Below are 24,375 nucleotides of genomic sequence, written 5' to 3'. Positions count from 1 at the left end.
GCTCTGGCTCAGCCACACAGTGGCAATGCACCCATAGATGACAACCTTTATTAATATAAGGAGTTATCCGGATACTGTGGTTAAAGAGCCAGTCCAATGACTAGAGCTTTGATGAAAAACTGGGTTTCGAAAAATGTCATTTTTCTATATATACTTGATGAACAAGAAGTCATCCTGAAAAGGGCCATTGCCCTCTGGGAGCTCAGAAGCACTGACAGAGCAGAGCCATAATGGAGGGAAGTTGGGTACCTTCCACTCCAGTGACATACTTGGAGGAGAAGGGAAGTGGAGCCATTGGTGATCTCCCCCACTCCCACCCCACTGCCCTACAACAATCCCCGTCCCTCAAAAGTTCCTCCCATGGCTGCTCTACTAGGCCAGGGGAGGGGCTTAGAGACACCTCTTCCCTCCGGTGCTCCTTGATCAACGGACTCCTTCCCTCCACGATGACTCTAGCAGTGGGGAAGAGGCTCCAGGCTCACCCTTCCACACCAATGCTGCTGCTTCTAGGGAAGAAGGGTGTAGGAGAGAAGGGGAGGGGGTCAGAGCCATGTCTTGGGGGATGTAGGGTGGTATTCAGCCCTGCCCCCTAAACTTCCCAACATCTACACTCCCAATTCTTGTCCCCCTTCAAAACATGTCCCCGGTGACTCAGTGTTAGTACCTGCATCCTCTACCCAGCTCTTCAACACTTGCTGCCCTCCACCCCCCACCTCACACACACACTCACTGGTGCTCAGCCCTCCAAAGGGAGGACCTGGCTGTGCTGGACTGGCAGAGATAAGGGAGACAAGGAGACTTTGTAGAGGCAGTGAAGGCGGTAGTATACAACCAGTGCATTTTGTGGCCAAGGAGCCAGAGGCAGTGGAGAGGAAGAACTGGGCTGTGGTAAATGGAGAAGCTGATAAATTGTTATTAAAACAGAACGAACACCTCCCCCTCCCCCCCCCTCAAAAACAAACAAACAAACAAATGTTGCGTTAAGGTTGCCGCATGGTGCCTCATGTTCTTCCAGGACATCGAGTTCAGCTACATTAAAATCTCTGGAACCATAAAATTAAGAATTAATGTAATGTGAACTTAAACTTCAGAAAACCAGGAAATGCAGAATTAAAGTCTATATCACCCCTCAACACAACCTCAGCTGCTCTTTTAGAGTGACCTTCCAACACACCAATGACACGCATACAGTACTAGTGCTCTACCCCTACTGACACTGCAGAACTCGCTGAGAACAGAGCACATGGGCATTGTCGGGCAAAGTCTAATACCTTCTCCTTGCTAAGGCAAAACTTGGGTTTATGTCAGGTGTAGCAGTGTTGGATCCATCCACATACGTCCTCTATCTCTATTTTAATCACAATTGTTAACAAAGCGAGATGAATAAAACAAAAGGGCGGAGAGTCTCTGGGTGCTGTTTCTGTTGTTACAGAGTATTGCTTTGAGTCTCTCCGAGAAGGTAGCAGGGAAGAACAGGTTAACCAGACCTGCTGGCCTCCGGGAAGGTAGCAGGGGAAAGCGTATAGATTAAGCTACGATTACTAAACCTAAGTCCTATTGTTCACTGAGGTATCAGTGGCAGCAAGAAGGCCTAAGGGCCAGGCTAAGCTACTTGCTGGAATAAGGAGTAGCAGGTTCAAAGAATCTAGGCTGTGTCACTCGCTGACCTGTGCCAGGTGTGACAAGGAAATTTGATAAGCTATGATTTCAGAATCTAGACTGTGTCACTTGCTAAGTAATACCAGGAGTGACAAAGAGATTGAAATATCCATGTTAAGATGTTTAAAAGAAAACAGGGTAAGCCAGTATCAGAGGGAGGAATGGAGTCAGAAGGAACTCCAACCTCACCTTTTGTTAAAGAAATTACACCTTTTAAACAAATCCTTCAAAAATTTGGGCACAGTCCTTGGACTAAACAAGCCCTGGCTGATGTCTGCACTATTTCGGACCTAGAGGATAGATTGGCTCAGTATATCCTCATATACAAACCTTCTAGTGCTGCCAAAAGAGATGCAGCAGCAATTTGGTTGTTGTGGGAGGCATGTAAGGATTCTTACCTCCACTTGTCTTCATGTAAAGAGGAAAAGGCACAAACAGAAAAGGAGCAGACAATTGGAAGGTGCTGGCTACAAATACCCAAAGTCAGCTGAAAATAGTGAAAGGCTCTCCAGGAATGCAAAAAGAGAGAAAGATTCCTGGCAGACCAAGCTAAAGCCTCTGAGAAAATTGAAAGAGAATCATGTGCTCCAAGGTATGGTAAAGAAATTAACCTTGAAGCAGGGCAGAGCACCTGCAAAACATAGTCGTTGTGAATCACTAATGAAGAGTCTGAGACAAAAATTGGGCTTTGCCTCTAAACAGGTAGCAGCCATTACAGCAGGTGAAGGGGGAGAAGGTCCTATGTAGGGCACCCCCAGGCATAATTACAAAGAGAAAAGAGAGTGAAAAAGTTAACTCTGCAGAGGCTGGAGGGAATTAAGCAGCTAAACTTTGTGAAAATGTTAAAAAGGAAAAGGGTTAGAGAGAGCATTCTTGGTTTCTTTGCAGCCATTCTGAAGGAAAAATGGGCCCTTTTCCAAAGGAATGTCTGTAAATTAGCCAGGCAAAAATAAACTATCTGATTAAAATCATTTGACTATGGACAATGTAGTCAAATTTGCTAAAAGAACATAAGAGACATTATTGGAACTTAACTGCCTCAAATGTATAGAGGGAATGTAAGATGTAAAAGACAGAGCAGTGTGGAAGGGATGTTAAGGAATGGAAAATATGTATGTATCTATCTGTGTGTGTGTAAATATATAAAGTTCTAAGGACCAACTGGTTTTGTTTTTGTTTATATAATGCCACTAAAAATCCATTTGACTCTTTAATTCAAAGTTGCAAAACTGACAGACCTTTTTGCCAGACACAGGTGATTAGTGTTGTTTGGCTTTGGGATTTGGCATTTAACTCTTAAGAGGTAACTCAATGCTTTACAAAATTTAAAATGTTTTTAAGTTGCGGCTGCAGCAGGGCAGTCAAAATCAGAAGAATAGAAAAAAATTCTGGAGTTTGTTTGTTTTGTAACAAAATAGCAGATGAGAGCTGTAGTAAATAAATAAATAAAAAGAAATTAAAAAAGAGTGCTCCTCTGAAGCAACAGCAGGGGTGAGGTGCGCAAAACAAAAAGAAGCAATGTTAGAAACAGTGAGTCTTAAAATGGCTCTGAGTAATCAGACTGTCACTTTGATAAAGGTACATGAAAACTCTGTAAGCAAAAAAAAAAAAAGAAATAGTTACACCTTATGTAAAAATTGATATGGATAATGTTATAGAAGTTAAACTATGGAAGGAATCAGTTTCAGAGTAGCAGCCGTGTTAGTCTGTATTTGCAAAAAGAAAAGGAGTACTAATGGCACCTTAGGGACTAACCAATTTATTTGAGCATGAGCTTTCGTGAGCTACAGCTCATTTCAGAATGTGCATTTGCCCCAGAACATGTGCAGGGTATATTGTAGAAGGGGCAAAAGAAATGCAAACATACCATGCTACTTAATTAAAATGCTATTAGGGCTCCAAAGGGAGCCACAATAGGTTGGGTTTTCTTTTTCAGATTGCTGTGTGTTTTGGAAGCAGGAGTTAAAAAAGTGATCAAAACTCTGGTGCAAGTTGATTGTGTCCCTTTTAAGATAGAGTCTCTGAGCTGCTGATGGCTTTAAATCCAAAAGCAGGAAGCGTCTGTGAAAATGCAAATTACCTAAATGATAAAGGAAGGAAAGAACTAGCAGCACAAAGGAGCTGCAGATAAAGGACATACCTGGTCAGCAAACAAATTGTCTAAAAAAAAAGGCATGGGATAACAAGAGAATTTACATAAATTTAATGATAATAAGTACCCCTGTAACAATGTATAGTGTGTATGATTTTTGGAAAAATCCTTTAAGGTCATATGGTAATGATGCTTCTCAGCTATTACCTGTAAATAAACTTAAAGCTTAACACAGCAGGAAAAAACGTTATAAACTTGGTCTGCTGTATAAGAAGGAAAACTGAGGTACCCCACCTCATGGATTTAATGACTAAACAGTGGGATAATTTCCCCATAACCCTTAAAAGATAGAAGCCATTGAAACCTGGCCTGCCTATAGAACAAAAAAAACAGGAAAATATGGGGGTAATTCCTCTGTTTTGCCTGCAATCAGCAAGGGTATTTGTAAAAGAAATATTTGAAGCAATAATCTGCCACCCCAAAAAGGGGTAGAAACATGTTCTTTTGTCCTTCAGAAAATCAGGAAAAGCTGATGCCAGCTGAAGAGCAACCCAATACCATGAATATACTGTCACAATAGAAATTGTGTTTTGTGTTCTATGTTTTGTCTTGTCTTGTTGCTAGCATTGTTGTGTGTTTAAAAAAAAAATACTGCAGACCTGCAGGTAATTAAAAATAAATTAAGCTCTCTGTCCCAGCTACAGGACAGCCTGATACAAAAACAAGTACATGCCAATGTAGACTTGGTCCAGATTGGTCTGGGGAACCTAAAAGCCCAATGGAATCTTTGGCAATGGCTTAATACTACCACATGGCTTATGCATAAGAAAAAATTTAGAAATAGGAAACTACACAGCCATAGCTATGGGATGCACTGAAATGCAGATACTTGCCCTAACTACTTTGGAACACAAAATGTTCTGGGTCATATTGGGAAATATTAAGGGTTTGATGCATTTGTTAAAACAAAAAAAGAGATCATTGTTTGACACTTATCAATATGAATGGATGCAATACGTTTCCAGTATTGTAAAACCAGACTTGTTAATGGGAGAAATTGTTGTCAGAATTGCACACCAACAGTCCATGGAGGCAAAGGTATTGAAGGTTAGTCCACTCCCCATATTACACATGGGATCCTTCTGGCTACTCTGGACCTTGAGCCAGTGGGCTGGGGAGGGAGGGAAGCTATTGGATACTAGAGGTTGTACCAAATGGACTTCTCAAAAGTGGGTGTGCCTCACCTTGCCTGTTGCCCCAGAACCTTGTAGTAAAGATACATCACTAGGATCATGTATGTGGGATGAATTGAAATCACAAACTCAAATTGCCTCACAGTACCTTCTCTTGAATAGGCTATATAGAAAGAGACACTGACGATTATAAATCTTAGTGTCAAAAGGGGGATTATGTTGGATCATATTAAAGAAGTTCTGTATTAAAGTCACAAATGAGTTTGATTCCCCATGGTTTGAATTCCAGGGTATTACTGGTTAAGAGGTCTCTTGGTCTTTGGTACTGTTTCTCTCCCTCTATGTGTGAAACTTGCAAGCTGCTAATTGTGTTAGTACATTCTAAGACAGAGTCTGTTCTCAAAGCAATTCTTTGTAACAACAACTACTCACACAGAGAGAGACTCAAAGCAATACTCTGTAACAACAGAAACAGCACCCAGAGACTCCCCGCCCTTTTGTTGTATTCATCTCGCTTTGTTAACAATTGTGATTAAAATAGAGATAAAGGATGTATGTGGATGGATGCTTGATGTGTATAATAACTGAATGATCAGGGAGGTGCCAGCCTAAGAATCCAGTGTCCATCGGTTGAAGAAGGCATCAAGTGGAAATAGCCAGAGGACCCCCGGAGGGCAAACTGGAATCCACCCAAGACCCTCAAGAATGGGAGAACCGAAGAACAGGATAACATCTGGCAGCACAGAGCCGTCAGGAATGTGCCATCTGCTGATTGATTCAGCAACAGCGTGGTGAAGCAATTCCCATAGACTGGCATAGGAAGATATTCCTGTAACAATGGACTCTAGAAAGTGAGAACTTTGGGGTCTGATTCTGCAAACCAACTTCCAGGAGCATCAGATGAGTATCTGACAAGGCCCTGCTCCCTCCTCATGTCCAGGCCACCTGGCCAGTGGCTTGGCATGAGCAACTCTAAGGCTGGTAACTATTATAACAACCTTGCAGAACCTCTCTGTGTGTGTGTGTGTATGAATGAATGTGTGAATAAATATGAGATTGAATGGAATGTTATAGCTATAACTAACTGCTTACTATGATTCTTTCTGCATTCACAATAAATGTGGTATTTTGCCTTTTCCCCTTTAATAAGATCCTGCTGGTTTTTATTTTATTGGTATAACAGCAGACAGGAGCTACTTACACCCAAACATTGAGCCTGTGCCACACAAACCAGCCCACACTTGCTAAATGTTCCCACTCCTTTTCCCTGGCCTTCAGGATTCCCTTCGAGACATTGCCTTCACTTAGCCCTGGAGAGCACAGTCACGAATGCCACTGGACTTCTAACCGTCCCTGTGACAAGAAGACCCCTGTGCACCGCTCTTGACACAACCTGTGGAACTCAGTGCTGAAATAAGGCCTACCTGACAGCACATGTACACGTCTCCTTCTACACAGTAATGGCTATACCAACCTGCCCCAAATAATCCCACAGTTGTTCAGCACAGATAGACACGACAAAGTGAACACAGCTGGAATGCATGCAGGTAAATGCTGCCATTCAAATCTGGAACTAACCACAGCACAAAAACAGTGGCTCATTCTCTTAGCTGTTCTTTGTGTCTACTTATTATGGCATCACCCCTACTAAACAATTGCCAGTGCCATGGTGGCACAGTTAAGGTTGCATTGCGGGGAGGGGGAGTGGCGGCATTTATCTTAACTCTTCATTTCCTGATCTTCAGAGATTTTAGTGGAGCTGAACTTGATATTCTGGATGGGCATGAGGCACCAATGGGTAACCTTAACTCTCCCATAACAGAGGTTTGGGGCAGTTAATTTTTATAAACATCTATGACGGATTTGGAGTTGCCTGTAGCGATTTATGAACATTATGTGTTGTCTGTGTTATTGACATGTTTACTGTATGCATATACCGAGTTAATTCAAAAGCAGTATTGTCAGGAAATGCACCCAGGAAGTGGGAGGTGAATCCAGCAAACTCTTGAGAGACATCCCCACCACATGAATTTTGTTATGTGCACCAATATGAAGGCAATGTGTCACACATCGCCTTCATATCGGTGCACATAACAAAATTCATTCCGCACATGAACATAAAAAATTAGAGGAAACACTGGTGTGAATGACACTGCTCTGAGAGTAGAGAGGGGAAGCAGCAAATCATGATGAACACAGTGTGCTCTCATAGAATAAATTAGCCATGTTTTCTAGACATATGTGCATAAAATGAGCTGGAGAACACGTGGTAGAAGCTTTCGATATTTCAGCAGCCATGCTGAACCAAGCTCTAAATCGGGCAAGGGAGTGTGTCAATGGGTGTGCCCACAAACAAACTCATTAAAAATCTGGATAATCACAAAACTCAAAATCCTAATGGGTCATTTTAAACTTGTAATAAAACTAACTTTTAAAAAATAGTTAAAAATCATTTACCCTTGAAGGCCCCAGCCAGTTTGTGGTTTTAGAGTCATACTTTCCTATATTTTTAGGTATTTTTTTCTCACCCCTGTTACGTGAATAATGCACACAGAGGAAACTAACTGATTATAATACAGTGGAAACAGCTAAACTAACTACACATACTCTGCTGTCAAATGCACCAAATAAACAAACTGAAATAATTAGAGAAAATGTTATTTTTGTAACAATAGTAAGTAAAAATAAAAAGTCCAGAAAGAAGTGTGACTATTAAAATTGGCCATGTTTCTTTTTAATAGAATGAAATGTAATAGTGAAAAGTGCAAGGTCATGCATTTAGGGATTAATAGCAAGAATTTTTGTTATAAACTGGGGACACATCACTTGGAAGTAACAGAGGAGGAGAAGGACCTCGGAGTATTGACTGATCACAGGATGACCAAGAACCGCCAATGTGATATGGCTGTGAAAAAAACTAATGCAGTCTTGGGATGCATCAGGCGAGGTATTTCCAGTAGAGATAAGGAGGTGTTAGTAACGTTATACAAAGCACTGGTGAGACCTCATCTGGAATACTGTGTGCAGTTCTGGTCTCCCATGTTTAAGAAAGATGAATTCAAACTGGAACAGGTACAGAGAAGGGCTGTTAGGATGATCTGAGGAATGGAAAACCTGTCTTATGAAAGGAGACTCAAAGAGCGTGGCTTGTTTAGCCTAACCAAAAGAAGGCTGAGGGGAGATGATTGCTCTCTATAAATATATCAGAGAGATAAATACCACGGAGGAAGAAGAATTATTTAAGCTCAGTACCAATGTGTACACAAGAACAAATGGATATAAACTGGCCATCAGGAAGTTTAGACTTGAAATTAGATGAAGGTTTCTAACCATCAGAGGAGTGAAGTTCTGGAACAGCCTTCCAAGGGAAGCAGTGGGGGCAAAAGACATATCTGGCTTCAAGACTAAGCTTGATAAGTTTATGGAAGGGATGATATGATGGGATAGCCTAATTTTGGCAATTAATTGATCTTCAACTATTAGCGGTAGATATACCCAATGGCCTGGAATGGGATATTAGATGGGGTGGGATCTGAGTTACTACAGAGAATTCTTTCCTGGGTGTCTGGCTGGTGAGTCTTGCCCACATGCTCAGGGTTTAGCTGATCACCATATTTGGGGTCGGGAAGGAATTTTCCTCCAGGGCAGATTGGCAGAGGCCCTGGGGGTTTTTCGCCTTCCTCTGCAGCGTGGGGCACGGGTCACTTGCTGGAGGATTCTCTGCATCTCAAAGTCTTTAAACCACGATTTGAGGACTTCAGTAGCTCAGACATAGGTTAGATGTTTGTTACAGGAGTTGGTGGGTGAGATTCTGTGGCCTGCGTTGTGCAGGGGGTCAGACGAGATGATCATAATGGTCCCTTCTGACCTTAAAGTCTATGATTCTATGATTCTTTAAAACATGACTGGCTAGCTATTGGGACATCACCACACATATTATCATTTTTATACACAGGAAGATGCACATGTAAATTACTTTTCCTTGAAATGTGGCTATATAGTACTCAAAAACCTGTGTATGGCTTTAAAAAGTGTCCAGTGAATCCAGCTTTATCCTGTTTCTTGTCTTTTCATTCTAGAATTCTAGCCAGCCATACCATTTTCAAGACATTGGCTAGAGTTACAGTTTGTTTCTCTGAACTCTTTCAGTGATCATAGGTATTGTTTCAGGTTGTGCTTTTTCTGAATTGTTGAACAGTAACATATAAAGCTGCATTTTAAAGTGGATTTCTGCGATACATATCTATCAATATGTTAGATTGCGCTTCCTGTTGGTAGTTTTATTTCAGTAGAAATGCAAACGTTAACACTGCTAAAATTAGAAGACTTGAAAAGGAGTTGTGGTTTTCATCACCTCTCAGGATCAGATTCAAATATGTTACAATTAAAAAGAAAGATGAATTCTGATTCATTTAAAAATATTTTAAATGCATAGCTCAATGTTCATTTTTTTTCGATAGCTTGTTTTTTAACCAGATTTTATTTTGTTTCCAATAGCCTATCCGCAGTATTTCCATAGAACCTTTATGGATATCAGTGTTAGGTAAAAGGGACGTGGTAGTCAAAGGAGAAAACTTTAGCGAAGCATCAAACATTACAATGGTGTTGACTGGAACCAGTGGCTGCAAACAAGACAAGTGAGTCCAAATAATACAAATATTTATGTGTATATTTTTAGTACATTGAAAATTACACACATACCCCAGAGCCAAATTTTGCCTTTAGATGTGCAGGCAAGTATGCAACTCTCATTGACTTACAGTCAAGGGCAAAATGTGGCCCGTTATTTACGTTAATGATCCCTTAATTAGCCAAGTGCTGAACACATCCTGTAAGGTGCTGTGACTCTCAACTCCCACTGAAAACAATGGAGGAAATACAGCCCTGCATTAGTGCACAGCCGAAGGGATGGTATGGGTAGATGGGAGGAGCAAGTCTCATTCTGGATCCTGGAGCTGCCAGAGTGATCCTAGTTCAGCCCTTGGTACTAGTAAGGGATGTTCTGAAGGCTTCCCTATCTTGCGCTCAGGTGCCATTGCCCCTCTGGCCTTGCAGCAGGTAGAAAATAGTTGGGGCATAGGAATGCCTCAGCCATGTTTTGACCCACCCCAACAAATCCCAGCCGTGCTTCAGAACTCTGCTGGTACTGGAGACTTCAGTGACAACGGAGTGCATAGACTGTGCAGTGCTCAGTGGGACTGTTTGTGTAAGTGCCTGTTCACCAATGTGAAGAAGAATTGCACAGTGTAACCCTTAGTGAAATAGACTAGATTACCCTAGATTAGTGATACCCAATCTTGAAGAGTCACTTCAGAGGCACAGAGAGATGCATGCTAATTGTGCAATGGAAACCTGACATTGCATTACGCACTTCATCATATAGCCACAGTGCAGTGTTTGGGTACTGGGATTATTTTGTGGCACACAGCAACTTTATTCAGCTGACTATCTGCCATCTCCTCCTCCCCCTTCTTCTTCAAGTAGTATCCCGGTGGGTGCTTCACTGCAGGTGTGTCTGTGTCCCTGCGCTGCTGATCAGGGACCTTTGGTAGCAGTCCGTCCTGCCTGCGCATGTGTTGCTCCTTGCCTGCCATGAGGCCAGCCAGCATGCATGGGTGACCCTCCTCAGTTCCTTCTCAACCATCCTTGGCTAGAGACATAGCTAAAGCAGTCCTTTCACAGATTGTTAACTCCCTTTAGATTTGCTAATTTTAGCTTCCCTTGAAACCTTTTTTACTTTCTTTCCTTGTTTGCATTTTATTTGGCTTTGACTAAAAAAAAAAAATAAGAAGAAAGAAAAATGAAGAAAAAAGGGTTTGCCTCCAAGTGTATGCCGGCTCTCCATGCTTCAAAAAGGGCCTCAGTTGCAAGGAATCTATCCCAGTAACTGTCGGACACTCACAGTGCGTTCACTGCCTGGGGGAAAGCACATTCCACAAAAGTGTGACTTGTGCCAACAACTGAAGCCCAGGTCCAGGAAAGAGAGATTTAAGGCTTAAACTCCTGCTCATGGAGTCGGCCCTTCAACCCCCAGAATCCCAGCGGGAACTCTCACTGCAGCTTTCTATGTCATAGGGAAGTGAGCCCAGAGAGATTAGCCACTCACAGGACCACTAAGAGAAAGTTTGTGAGTCCCTGTAGCGAGCCCAGATCGAGCTGAAAACAATCCCCGGCTCCCTCAATATAATCGGTACCGATGGCACGGAAGTTAGCTAAAACTGGTACCCAGGGCACGCATGGTACCAAGCCAACAGAACAAGCTGGACTGCCCAAGGACCCAGTGGACATGGGCAAAGAAACACCGGTACTGTAGAAGTGTGGAAGACACAGAAGATCCGCCCCAGGGAAGGCTCCGTCAGTATGGACATCTGCACTGGTACTGACTCCAGTGCACGTGGCACCAATGGACGTTGTGGCCAGATCCACATCCCTGACTCCATCAGTGCAAGCCGCTCGGCACTGACAACCACTGCCAATACCTACACCATCGGCACCGCCTGATTTTCAGTGTGTGGACGGATCTTTCGGTGTCCAATGCACTGGATTCACCCTTACTTAGTACTGGAGCCCAGGGACCTTGCTCACTCAGAGCTCCGGGTTCACCACCATCCTTGCCATGCACCACCATTATCACTGGAGTTAGAAAGTGAGAAGGAAGAGATTGGTTCCCAATGCTCTTCTCACTTGCCATACTGGGCCCAATTTCACTATGGGCATCAGGTGTATCGCCCCCCTGATCCACTGTCTCCCTGGTTTGGCCATCCATGCTAACAACCGCCAGGCCCCTACCCACCACAATGGCCATATTGGGACTCTTGAAAGGCTCAGAGGCAGCAAACCTTCCATGCCTCCAGCATGGCATACCAACAAGCAAGGAAACACCCTTCTTCAGCTGTGGCTTCGAGGGCTTCTGAACCCCCAGGACAAGGGGAAGACATTGAGGCAGAGGTGGAAGAAGAAGTCACTCCCAAGCCCATCTCTCATCATCCTCACCAGACGAGATGGTGATCCACCCCTCACCCCCACCACCATTGATGGCGGATGATTTCAAGTTATTCCAGGACTTATCACAGGAGGGTGGCAGAAGCCCTACAAATACCATTACATGAAGAAGTGACAAAGTCCCATCGCAAACTGATGATCACAAAATGATCACAAACATTTTACATTCTTCCACCTCCTCCAGAATGGCCCTCCTGTTTAATGAGGCCATACTAGACCCTGCCAGATTCTTATGGCAGACCCCAACATCTGTCCCACCAATGGGCAAGAGGGTGGACAAAAAGTATTACGTGCCGGCAAAGGACACAGAATTTCTTTTTTCCCCACTCGCCTCCCAATTCCATCATTGTGGATGCCGTTAATGCTAAGCACCGACAGCACCAGTTTAAGTCCACTCCTTATGATTGGGACCGGAAACATTTAGATCTGTTTGGCACCCTCCAGTTCCATGTAGCAAACTACCAAGCCTTGCTAGCACAATATGACCATCAGAACTACAAAAAACTCTGTTCCTTTATTGACACACTCCCTGATTCTCATAAGGACCAATTCAAAACCATAATTAACAAGGGCCAACAGTTGGCTAAGATGTCCCTCCAGTCTGTGTTAGATGCGGCTGACATAGCAGCATGATCAATTTCCACGGCTGTTGTGATGAGACGGGCTTTGTGGCTTCATTTGTCCAGCTTCCCTAGAAAAGTTCAAACCACGGTGGAGGATCTTCCTTTTGAGGAAAAAAGTTATTCGCAGAGAAGACTGACATGTCTCTCCACACGCTGAAGAATTATTGATCCCTTGGGAGCTATACTCCCATCTATAAAAGAAAGTACAGTCCTCCACCACCATTCAAGCCCTGATCAGTGCAGTATGCATTTCAGGACTCCTCTCAAAGATCTTATGAGCCACAGAGGAAGAAACCGAGGTTCCCCAGGCGAAAGTAATCGGGACCCCAACTGACTTTATCTCAGCCCTCCACTGTGAAGTGGCAGTTTTGATGGGTTGGTCGAGGTGCCCGTAGAACACTCTCCTCGCCATCTCAAACTGGAAAACCTCGCCCATCCCTTCGGAGACCATCTCTCCCCATTCCACAGCACATGGGAACAGATAACCTCTGACAAATGGGTACTGGAGATTGTCCAGAATGGAAATGCCATTCATTTCTCCTCCCACCCCCTTTCCAAACACCCTTCTCTGTCTCTCTTCAGGGACCTTTCTCTTGAGAATCTACTACATCTAGAGGTAAACCATCTCCTCAGCGTAGGAGCCATAGAACCTGTGCCCATACATCTCAGAGGCAAAGGCTTCTACTCTTGCTACTTCCTGATACCAAAGAAAAAGAGAGCTTGGAGACCCATACTGAACCTCAGAGCGCTCAACAAATACATCAAAGCACAGAAATTCAAGATGGTTACCCTATCAATGATTATTCCAGCATTAGATAAAGGAGATGGGTTCTCAGCCCTTGACTTTCAAGATGCCTACTTCCACATTTCTGTCATACTGAGTCTCAGACATTACCTCAGATTCATGCTGGGCCAGGACCACTACCAGTACAGAGTACTCCCATTTAGCCTCTCATCGACCCCCCAGGGTATTCTCCAAGGTCCTTTTGGTAGTGGCAGCCCACTGACACTTTAAGGGCATCCTGATTTATCCTTACCTGGAAGACTGCTTTCTCAGGGCATGGTCCTTCACAGAAGCCCAATGAATCACTCAAAGCACTCTGGATCTGTTTCTGAATCCGGGCCTGTAGAGCAACAAACAAAAGTCAACCTTAACACATGTATAGATGTTAGAATTCATAGGAGCCATCCTCAACTCTGTTCAGGTGAAGACGCTGCTCTCACATCACAGATTCCACCATCTGTCCTCGTTGATAGAGACAGTACAATCCAGCCCCCAGATTTCAGCCAGACGTTGCCTACAGCTCCTGGGGCACATGGCCATAGGCACTTCGGTTATTGCTCGGGTCAGATTGTGCATGAGATGCCTCTAAGCATGGTTCAGTTTGGTTTACAGGCCGAAGAGAGACAACATAAGCAAACTTGTATCGATGCTCACCAGGGTCAAATAATCCTTAGACTGGTGGAAGGACCCAGTAAATGTCTGTATGGGAATCTGATTTGTTCAGTCTTCCCCATCTCTACTTCTGACCACTGATGCATCCCTCATAGGATGGGGCGCACATCTCAATGGTTGCACGATAGAGGGCAAATGGTCTCCAGCAGAGACATGCCTTCACATCAACCCGCTCAAACTCAGAACAGGCAGAAACACACTCACTTCTTCCTGCTGATCAGAGACATGCACACAAGGGTCATGATATACAACATGTCCTGCATGTATTTCATAAACTGGCAGGGAGGCGCCAGGTCTCTTTCCCTGTGCACAAAGGCAACTCCCACAATATCCTAATATCAGCAGCCTACCTACTTCCCAGTAGGTACACAATACGACGGCAGACAGTCTCAGCTGCAAATTCCCACATGACCACGAATGGGAGATAGTTGGTGACATATTCCGACAGTGGGGGACAGTAGCAAAGACCTGTTCACTACTTACCAGAACAAGAAATGTCCACATTATTGTTCCAGAGCAGGGATTGGACTACACTCCATGGGAGAAGCTCTTCTTCTTCCATGGGACAGGGGCCTTCTTTATGCCTTTTTCCCCATTCCCTCTATTACTGAAAGTCCTGCTGAAAGTAAAAAGAGAAAAAGAAAACATCATACTGATTACTCTCACATGGCCCAGATAGACATGGTACCCTTATCCGTCACAGCTGGCATTATATCCACTGATGACTCTTCCAATCACTCCTTATCACCTGTCACAGAACGAGAGATGCACTCTCCATCCCAATCTGTGGGTTTTCCAGCTCAAAGCATGGCTCCTTTGTGGTGCCAGCACATGGACACATCTTGCTTTGAGGAGGTATAGGAGGTGCTGTTACACAGTAGGAAAGGAACTACTCGTCTTACCTATCTGCAAAAATAGAAAAGATTCCAGATATGGTACCAACCTGAAGGCGTCGCCCATTATACAGGCACCCTACCAGTAATCCTGGACTACCTGTTGGCTCTCAAGAAATTGTGACTCTCCAACACTAAAGGTCCATTTAGCAGCAATTGCAACCTTCCACCAAGAGGTAGAAGATTACTCAGTCTTCTTCCATCCAACTACAAAGAGGTTTCTTAAGGGCATAATGAACCTCTTCTCACAACCTACACTTCCCATTCCTCAATGGGATCTCAACCTAGTGCTAAAATACTAGGTAGACTGCCATTTGAGCCTATGGCCACTTGCTCATTAACTCACCTTTCCATGAAGACAGCGTTCCTCATAGCCATCACCTATTCAAGAAGGATAGGGGAAATAGCAGCTCCAATGGCGCATCCGCAAAGTCACGCTTTAGACCACATCCAAAGTTCACTCCCAAGGTGACGTCCACATTCCACATAAATCAGCTTATTCAGCTTCCAACCTTTTATCCCAAACCTCGTCAGGATAATAGGAAAGCCATCCTTCATATGCTTGGTGTGAGGAGAGCTTTGGCCTTCTATTTCCAGACTCTTCCTCTCCATTGCAGATAGATCAAAAGGTACAGCGATTTCAGCTTAGAGACTCTGCAAGTGCGTATCGGGATGTATTATACTGTTACCAATTGCGCAACGTAACACCTCACTCTGTAATATGCATGCTTTCTACAAGGCTGATCACCTCATCGGTTGCCTTTTCCAAGAGTATCCCTGTATCAGAAATCTGCAGAGCAGCGACCTGGGCATCTGCATATATCTTTGCAGAACACTATGCCATCTTGGGAGATTCAGCTGCAGATGCCAAATTTGGTGCTAATGTGCTATCATCCATATCAGACTCGACTCCAAAGTCCCTGTCTCCAATGGTGGGCACTGGTCAGGAGTCACCTATAGTGGAGCACCCATAGGGACATTACTTGAAGAAGAAGAGGTTACTCACCTGGTGCACGAATGACGGTTCTTCGAGATGTGTGTCCCTATGGGTGCTCCATGACCCACCCTCCTCCCCTCTACTTTGGAGTTTTTGTCATTGACTCTGTGGTAGATAAGGAACTGAGGAGGGTTGGCCTGCGCATGCTGGCTAGCCTCGTGGCAGATGAGGAGCAGCGCATGTGCAGGCAGGACGGACAGCTACTAAAGTTCTCCAACCAGCAGCGCAAGGACGCAAACACATCTACAGTGGAGCACCCATAGGGACACACATCTCAAAGAACCACCATTATTGCACAAGGTGAGTAACTTCTTTCTGGAAGAGTCTTTTCTCCTCTCTCCGCCTCTTCGGTTTATGGCCTGCCTGCAGTGACATGGAGAAATGATGGGGGCTTCTGTCAGTTTGTTCAGTGCTACTTGGACTGCATTGCATGGGAGCTCTGATCAGACCCAGGGATTCTACAAGATCTTCACTTGGGGCTCTATAAACAGCCACATGTAACTCCAGAGTCACAGCTTGAGTGTCTCTGTCATAGTTAAAATGCTGCAAAAACATCTGCACTGTTTTTCTTTCTCTTCCAGCATACAAGTCAGCAAGGTGTTAAATGACACACACGTGAGATTCTCTCTCCCACCTCGACGCAAAGAGGCCAAGAGTGTATGCATAAAGGCTAATGGCAGTAAATGTTCACCACCAATCACAGTATATTATGTCTCTCAGCCATCATGTACTAAAATGGAGCCAAATATCACTTGGGCCAGGTAATTCTTGTTTTTGTTTTTTGTTTTATTTTTATAGATTTAATAAAGCTTAGTCATACTATGTTAATATTAGTAAATTTAACTGGCTGCCGGGTCCTCGGCTGGTATAAATTGGGTGTTTATAAACTGTGTATTGGTTTTCAGTGAAGCTGTACTCATTTACACAAGATAAGGTTCTGATCCAGTAGTCCAGTTAAGCACTGCTATAACCCATTTGGGTGGAGGGCAGGGAAGAATTTAGCCCAGTGAATTGAACTGAAGCAATATTTAACATGCAAAGATGATCACTGTAATTAAAAAAAAAAAAGATACATTTGTGGTAAAGTACAAAACTATTTTTAACCCTTCTTAATGGTAAATGAAAAATAAACCTTGGTACTAAACTGAGTTCTAAAATGAGAGTGCCAGGGTAGCACAAACATATTTTGATTTCCCCCCATGATTTATTTTGACCATACATTGTGAATTTCTCCTTCATCTCCTGAAAACTAGCTGCAGAGATTCTCCTTTACATTAAAAATATCTTTAAAAAAAAAGAAGTGAACTGATCATAAAAATGAAAATTCCCCTTCCTTGAGTAATATGTATGAAATGCCCCCACTGACTTGTCTTTAGGCCAAAGTGCCAGATGCTTCCTGTGAGGTACTCTACACCTTCATCTCCTACTAAAAGACAACAGGAATTGTGCATAGTCCTAGGTTGCTCCAGGAGCAGCAAAACAATGTGATGCTCCTTGTTCAAGGTAGATCTTTGGCTTATGCTCTGGCGTTAGCCCTCAGTGAGCACAATTTTGGTTAATACAAGCAAATGCATTGTTGCTACTTGAATGGAAGAAAATGTATGACTAACTGAGAAGTATTATATGCCTATAGATTATTAGATCATTTGGGGCTTGCATTGGATCTCTTATGAGCAAACAGGATTTGCACCATGAAAGAGGAATGCAACTATATTGTATCTTTGAAAGTACTTTCAGCTTAATTTTGTGTAACTGGAAAATCAGTCATACAAATTACCTAGCCCTGCAACTTGTTTTTATCTACTGTTACCAAGGCAAAACGTTATACACTGTGACTAGTAGTTCCTTCTTGAATAACAAGTTTGAAATGTAAACAGCAAAAACAAGATATGTATTTATTTGTGGGGAAAAACTAACATTAACCCTTCAATTTTTTAATTTTTTTTATAGTGGCGGTCGCAAAATAACCCTCTTTGGGAGAAATTTTAATGTGACAGACAGTGTCATTATTTCAGATGACCAGAGATTAAATTTTACTGTAAGTCTTGAACTCCTTTGCCATAATAAAGTACGTGTTTTTAAAGGACTCACTTTTGTTCTTAAGCTCTTTCAAAAGCTTAAGCACATGCTTAACTTTACTCATGTGAGTAGTCCCATTGAAGTAAATGGGACTACTCATATCAGTTAAATTATGTGTGTGCCTAAATATTTGCAGAATCAAGGTCTAAAATAGTTATTTCCCATGCATAGTTCTCCAAGGCCTCAAAGTTCTAAGGATTCTCCCTCCTATTTTCCTGTTTCTTCACTTCCCAAAAGGCCTTGCAGCAACCCTCTCCATCACCAACATAGACGCAGCCTTAGAAGAGTGCATGGCTGGTGCTATGATTGGTACTTAAAAGAACAAAAATGACCAATACGGAAACTACTTCAAATATAGTACACAGCGTATTGCTCTTAAATAGAAGGTTTATCAGTTTCCCATGTGATGTCAGCAGGATTTTAAAGTGCTATTGGGTGCCTCTGTTTCTCACTGTCTGTACCTTGGAGTACTTCAGCACTGACAGTTTTGCTGTTTTTCCCTAGGTCTCTGGATGTCCTGGAAGTACTTCTCCATGTAGTTTCCTAACACCAGATGTTAGCCTTTCAAGAGGGAGTAAAATTGTTAATGTGTCACTAAAAGTGGAAAATGTCCTTATACCTTGTATTAAATTACAGTATTGTCCTGACCCTATATTTATTGACTATCAACTGCATACTGAGATGGATCCCCATCTGGAATTAAAATTATATGTAAGTTTTTAAAAAATCAAACAAAAATTCACATACGATAGTTTTAAGTTTTACCACATTTAATAATAGTTTCCCATTTCAAATTTGTACTCTTCAGAAAAAAAATGACATCTTAGATATTTCTGAAAATGAGATTGGCGTTACTCTTACTCACGTGATGAATGGTACACTTTTGGAAACTATAATCTTCAGTGTTCAAAATATTACCAAAACTCCAGATCGTAGTACTATACTGTGCAAAGTCAAAAGGGAAAAACCAGGCAAGATTGAGTTATCCACTGTGAAAGTTTGGGTGAGTAAAAATTCTTTCTGCGGTGATTTAACATTGTTTAGTTTTTATGCTTATAAAATAGGTCCAAAGATGTTAATCAGCTTATCATAGATATCCTTTATAATTAAAGAGTGAAATAGCATTATAATATATCTTACCTATAATAGTTCACAGCCAAGTTGTGACGCTGCACAAGCTCAGGTTTAGGTGAACTTGCAAGATCTGTCCATGTGTATCTGATAAACTGTACGAAAACTTCAAGACCTGTGGCTTATCACAGTGTCTCATGAGGAGTTCAAGGGACTAAGTTCTGCTCCTCTCAACCTCCCTGGAGCAGAACCAATGCAGAAGAGGGCAAGATGCATGCTTTGCAGCTGTGCCATCTGTACCACCTTCAGGCTGTGGTTGGTTGAACTGTAGCTCCATTGGTTGAAGTAATTCCCCATGGAGGATGGGGAGGTAATCCAGGGGCTGGGCTAGAGAGGTGTGAGCCTCTGCGAGGGCAAGGAAGGGACTTAGGTTTGGTGCAAGGCCTCTACCAGAAATGTTGTTTTTCTTTGGTGTTGACTTGAGCCTTACATTTGTCTTTCTGCTGATCAGGGTAGATATCTGCAGTGAACAGAGCAGTTTTTGACTATGAAAACTTGTTTTTACTCTCTTGAAAATGCCAACATTTTTGTTTGCAGTGATTCTGGTGAGTGCAGATACTTGGCTGGTTTGAGGCCAAAATCTGCCTTTGCTTACACCACATTAATTTCAGTGTGTCTAGCCTGAAATATAAGTGATGGCAGCATTTGGCTGGTTGTGGGTAGTTTTACATTTTTCACACAGCACAGTTCTGTTCTTTTGGTTTAACATAAGATATGGTAAATGTTATGTTTGGATCGGTTCATATATGTTTTTCCAAACTGCTTGTTCCTTCCCGATGATTTACCTAGTCAGGGTTCATCACTTCAGCTGAAGAGACCAGTTGCTTTATCCACTGAACATGATCTTCTGCAAACATGGACTAGAGTAGTTGCATTCCACTAATACAGCTGTCTATTTTTCCATTAGGTCAGATTAGGAAACTTTACGCAGGAAATTCAAAAGAAATCATTGCACAAGTATTTGTATGTTCTGACTTTGCTTCCTATCTTATTACTGGGTGTAATTGTTGGTAAGTACTGTTATGCATTATTAGTTTTTGATTTGCTGAAAGAGATAATTACTGGGTATACCTTAAAAGTGTCTGGGATTGTCCAGGATGATCACAGAAAGTCTGATATTTTCCCCAGGTCCAGTTGGGAACAGTTAGGTAGATTATTTTGCTCTGGTGGTAAAGTTCATCATCACAGACTACAAGATGTAACAAGGCTGTTTCAGTTGTCAGTTCTTCCAGGAAATGCACCATGTGGTCATGCAAGATCTAGGAACTACAGCCCAGATCCTCAAAGGTCTTTAGGTGCCTAATTCACATTGACATCAGTGGGAGTCGGGTGCCTATATACCGCTGGTGATCTGGGCCTACATTCCTACATCACAAGTTAGCGCCTTCCCAGTTGTCAAAACAAAGCTCCCCAAGGGCGAGTGTCCCAGCACAGTTGCTTATCATCAAACAATGGTTGTGATCATCCCATTTTAGATGACTCATTAGTTTAATTAATTGTAGTTAGTTTGGTGAGGGGTTTATTTTTCACCCCTTCTTTTCATTATTTTAATTCTTCCATATTTTTACTCCATTATATTTTGTAGTGAGAGGCATGTCTTAGCCTTTACTGCTACCCTTGTCAGTGCCTCTCCTCTCTCACAAGTGTTAACTAAGCAATTTGGAAATACACATGCCAACTTAAAATATTTCTCTTTCTTGTAAAATCAGTCATGTTTGAAGAGTTTTATTCCACTTTCTGTCAGATGCTATGGCTTAGCATGCAGATTTGAGTGTGTTATTTGTTAAAAGAAAGTCAGCCTGATAATTCTGAGATCTAAATAAAAGGAGTGTGTTATTAAAGAGTGCCTTGCACAATGGGATACTATTGTCAGCGGACTGTGTCATAAGCAGTCGAGCCTAGTTGTCGGAGTGGGAGTCAGGCCTAGGGTTCGGAAGGGGAGTCAGGCCTGGTGGTCGGAGTCTGAAAGCCAGAGCCCAGGGTTGAGAAAGGATTAGAATCAGGAACCAGGGCTGAAGGCAGAGGTGAAAGTAAGCCAGTATGGTCCAGTATGGCTTACCAGCAAGAGCTGGTATGGCGTACCAGACCGGCTTCCCCAGTCGGCAGTGGCCAGAGCCTCGGGCCCTTTAAATTGCAGCCAGAGCCCCGCTGCCGGAGCCCCTGGGTAGTGGAGGCGGCTGGGAGCCCCGGGGCTCGGGCGGAGATTTAAAGGGCCTGGGACTCCACTGTGGTAGTGGCGGCTGGGAGCCTCTGGCCCTTTAAATCACCGCCGGAGCCCCGCCGCCGCTACCCCAGGGCTCCGGCAGCGGGGCTCAGGCAGTGATTTAAAGGGCTGGTTCTGAGGCAGGAGCAAGGCTGGGACAGGACAGGAACAAGGCTGGGTACAGAGCAAGGTCTGGGCTGGAGCTGTGGAGGAGGAGAGCAGGAGCAGGGTGTGGCAAAAGATGAGACAGAGAATCAGTGGGCGTGTGTGTTGAGCACCCAGTGAGCTACTGCTGCTCCAGAGTTTAAGAACGGCCTGTGACGGGTTGGATCACAGAAACCCCGTTGGGGCTGCCAACTGCTATGCCAAGATTACTTCTGCCCTGCTTTCCCTGCCAGCTTGGGACTCCAGAGCCCTGCCTGGCTGTGCCAGACACGCTTGCCGGCCACAAACACAGACCCAGTTCTGAACCACGTCCCACAAACTGCCAGCTTAACTGAAAGCAGCTGAAGAAGTGTTCCTGTCTTTAACACTCAGATGCCCAACTCCCGATGGGGTCCAAACCCCCAAAAAATCTGTTTTCCCCTATATAAAGCTTATACAGGGTAAACTCATAAATTGTTCTCCCTCTATAACACTGATAGAGAGAGATGCACAGCTGTTTGCCCCTCTCCCCCCACGTATTAATACAGGGTCAGCAACCTTTCAGAAGTGGTGTGCCGAGTCTTCATTTATTCACTCTAATTTAAGGTTTCGCGTGCCAGTAATACATTTTAACGTTTTTAGAAGGTCTCTTTCTCTAAGTCTATGATGTATAACTAAACTATTGTTGTATGTAAAGTAAATAAGGATTTTAAAATGTTTAAGACGTTTCATTTAAAATTAAATTAAAATGCAGAGACCTTCCCCCCCCTAGACCCGGGCAGTGTGAGTGCCACTGAAAATCAGCTCGCGTGCCACAGGTTGCCTACCTCTGTATTAATAGATACGCTGGGTTAATTAATAAGTAAAAAGTGATTTTATTAGATACAGAAAGTAGGATTTAAGTGGTTCCAAGTACTAACAGACAGAACAAAGTGAATTACCAAGCAAAATAAAATAGAACACGCAAGTCTATGTCTAATATAATATGAAAACTGAATACAGATAAAACCTCATCCTCAGAGGTGTTCCAGTAAGCTTCCTTTTACAGACTAGTCTCCTTCTAGTCTGGGTCCAGCAATCACTCACACCCCCTGAGGTTACTGTCCTTTGTTCCAATTTCTTTCAGGTATCCTTTGGGGGGTGGAGAGGCTATCTCTTGAGCCAGCTGAAGACAAAATGGAGGGGTCTCCCAGGCGTTTAAATAGACTTTTTCTTGTGGGTGGATATCTCTCCCTCCCTCTGTGTAGAATTCCAGCAACAAGATGAAGTTTTGGAGTCACATGGGCAAGTCACATGTCCATTCATGACTCAGAACGTACAGGTAGCAGCCATGGTTCACATGCTACCTTGAATGTCCTCACATAGACTTCTTATGTGGATTGGAGCCTTCGAAGATCCATTGTCCGTTACGTGCTTCTTCTCTGGGCACTTAACTTGCAAATTCCTTTCTAAAGAAGCTGACCAAATGCCTTATTAAGGTTATTTAAAATCAAACAAGTATACAGCCAATATTCATAACTTCAAATACAACAATGACACATGCATACAAATAGGATGAATATATTCAGTAGATCATAACCTTTAGATAGATATCTTACATGGCCTATGTAGCATAAAACATATTCCAGTTATGTCATGTATACATTCATAAGCATATTTCCATAAAGCCTTATGGGGTGCACCATCACACCGGCCTGCTGGCTTCCTCAGCTAGTCAGGCAGAGTGGTCCGTCAGGAAGCCTCGCTGGTTTGTTAAGGTGTCAGGAATACAGAGCAGGTGCAGCTACAGGGCTTTACTCCTGAGGCCTGGTCTATGACTAGGACTCCTCCGTGCTACTAAAATGGAAATTAATAATAAATAATAATAATAATAATATAATTCAGAAGAACATTACTGGAGATCCTAGTTTGTCTTACACTCATTTTCATTTTATTGTTAGTATTGGTATATAAAGCAGATTTGTTTGGCTTATTTCTATATTCAGTATCTAATACAATTTTCTTTCAATTTTTTTTTAGTTGCAATCATAGTAACTAGGTACAAATCCAAACAGTTAACCCGTAAACTGAGTCAACAAATTGAACTGTTAGAATGTGAAATTCGGAAAAAAATACGTGATGGTAGGTCTCACATTTTTAAAATATTTTGTTTCATAAACTCCATTAATCAGAAATAGAATAGTTTGGAATGTGAATATCAGAGTTTCTTGTTAATGTTGGTGTGCAGTAGTAGCTAATTCTAGAAACTAATAGCATTGCATGTAACAATTCACTTCAGCAAAACTTGAAATACAAAAAACTGCATCCAATCAGTGTTTTCCATCCCACAGAGATTCAGCTAGAAAAATAATGCATCAAGTCTTAGAACTGTTTTTAAGAACATCTTTTCAGGGTCATATTGAAAGCTGTAATTGTGAAGATAATTTTGCGTTATCAAAACTAACATTCCAGGGGGTTGTTATTTCAGGATTTGCAGAACTACAGATGGATCAATTAGATGTGGTGGATAGTTTTGGAACTGTTCCCTTCCTTGACTACAAACATTTTGCTCTTAGAACTTTCTTCCCAGAGGTAAATGGTTGCTAATCTTTTAGGTGTAATCCTTCCACGGTAATGAAGGTAGTTGTCAAGTAAGGATCAAATAGCTCATGTAAATATCACCATGTCATTTTCACAGGAGACTTTGTATACTGCTCCAAATCCAGTAGAACAGTGCTGGGCAAACACTGGAGGGGCGTGTTTAGATCTGTTGATTGTAGGTTCTGTAAAACTTCATATGCCCCAAGTCTAAATTTTTTAACTAATTTAACCCTAGTGTCCCCTTAATTCATATGTGTTTAATGATTGTGTGTGCCATGTAAGAGTCTCTCATAGTCTTGCCTCACTAGATCTGCCTCCCTTCA

The 24,375-nt window shown here is 42.7% G+C and overlaps 1 protein-coding gene across 1 annotated transcript in view; it reads left to right on the top strand.

The window, feature by feature from the left end:
- PLXNC1 (plexin C1) overlaps positions 1-24,375 on the top strand; it is a 97,189-nt gene that overhangs the window by 37,821 nt on the left and 34,993 nt on the right. Inside the window, exons 10-17 of the mRNA XM_077832247.1 lie at positions 9,442-9,581; positions 16,497-16,676; positions 17,866-17,953; positions 18,499-18,705; positions 18,803-18,997; positions 20,033-20,135; positions 23,492-23,593; positions 23,940-24,043. Coding sequence (XP_077688373.1) covers positions 9,442-9,581; positions 16,497-16,676; positions 17,866-17,953; positions 18,499-18,705; positions 18,803-18,997; positions 20,033-20,135; positions 23,492-23,593; positions 23,940-24,043 — 1,119 coding nt within the window. The remainder of the gene's footprint in view (positions 1-9,441; positions 9,582-16,496; positions 16,677-17,865; positions 17,954-18,498; positions 18,706-18,802; positions 18,998-20,032; positions 20,136-23,491; positions 23,594-23,939; positions 24,044-24,375) is intronic.

Source organism: Eretmochelys imbricata, chromosome 1 (assembly GCF_965152235.1).
Source record: "Eretmochelys imbricata isolate rEreImb1 chromosome 1, rEreImb1.hap1, whole genome shotgun sequence".
NCBI classification, from domain to species: Eukaryota; Metazoa; Chordata; order Testudines; family Cheloniidae; genus Eretmochelys; species Eretmochelys imbricata.
This window is presented reverse-complemented; position numbering and strand designations above follow the sequence as displayed.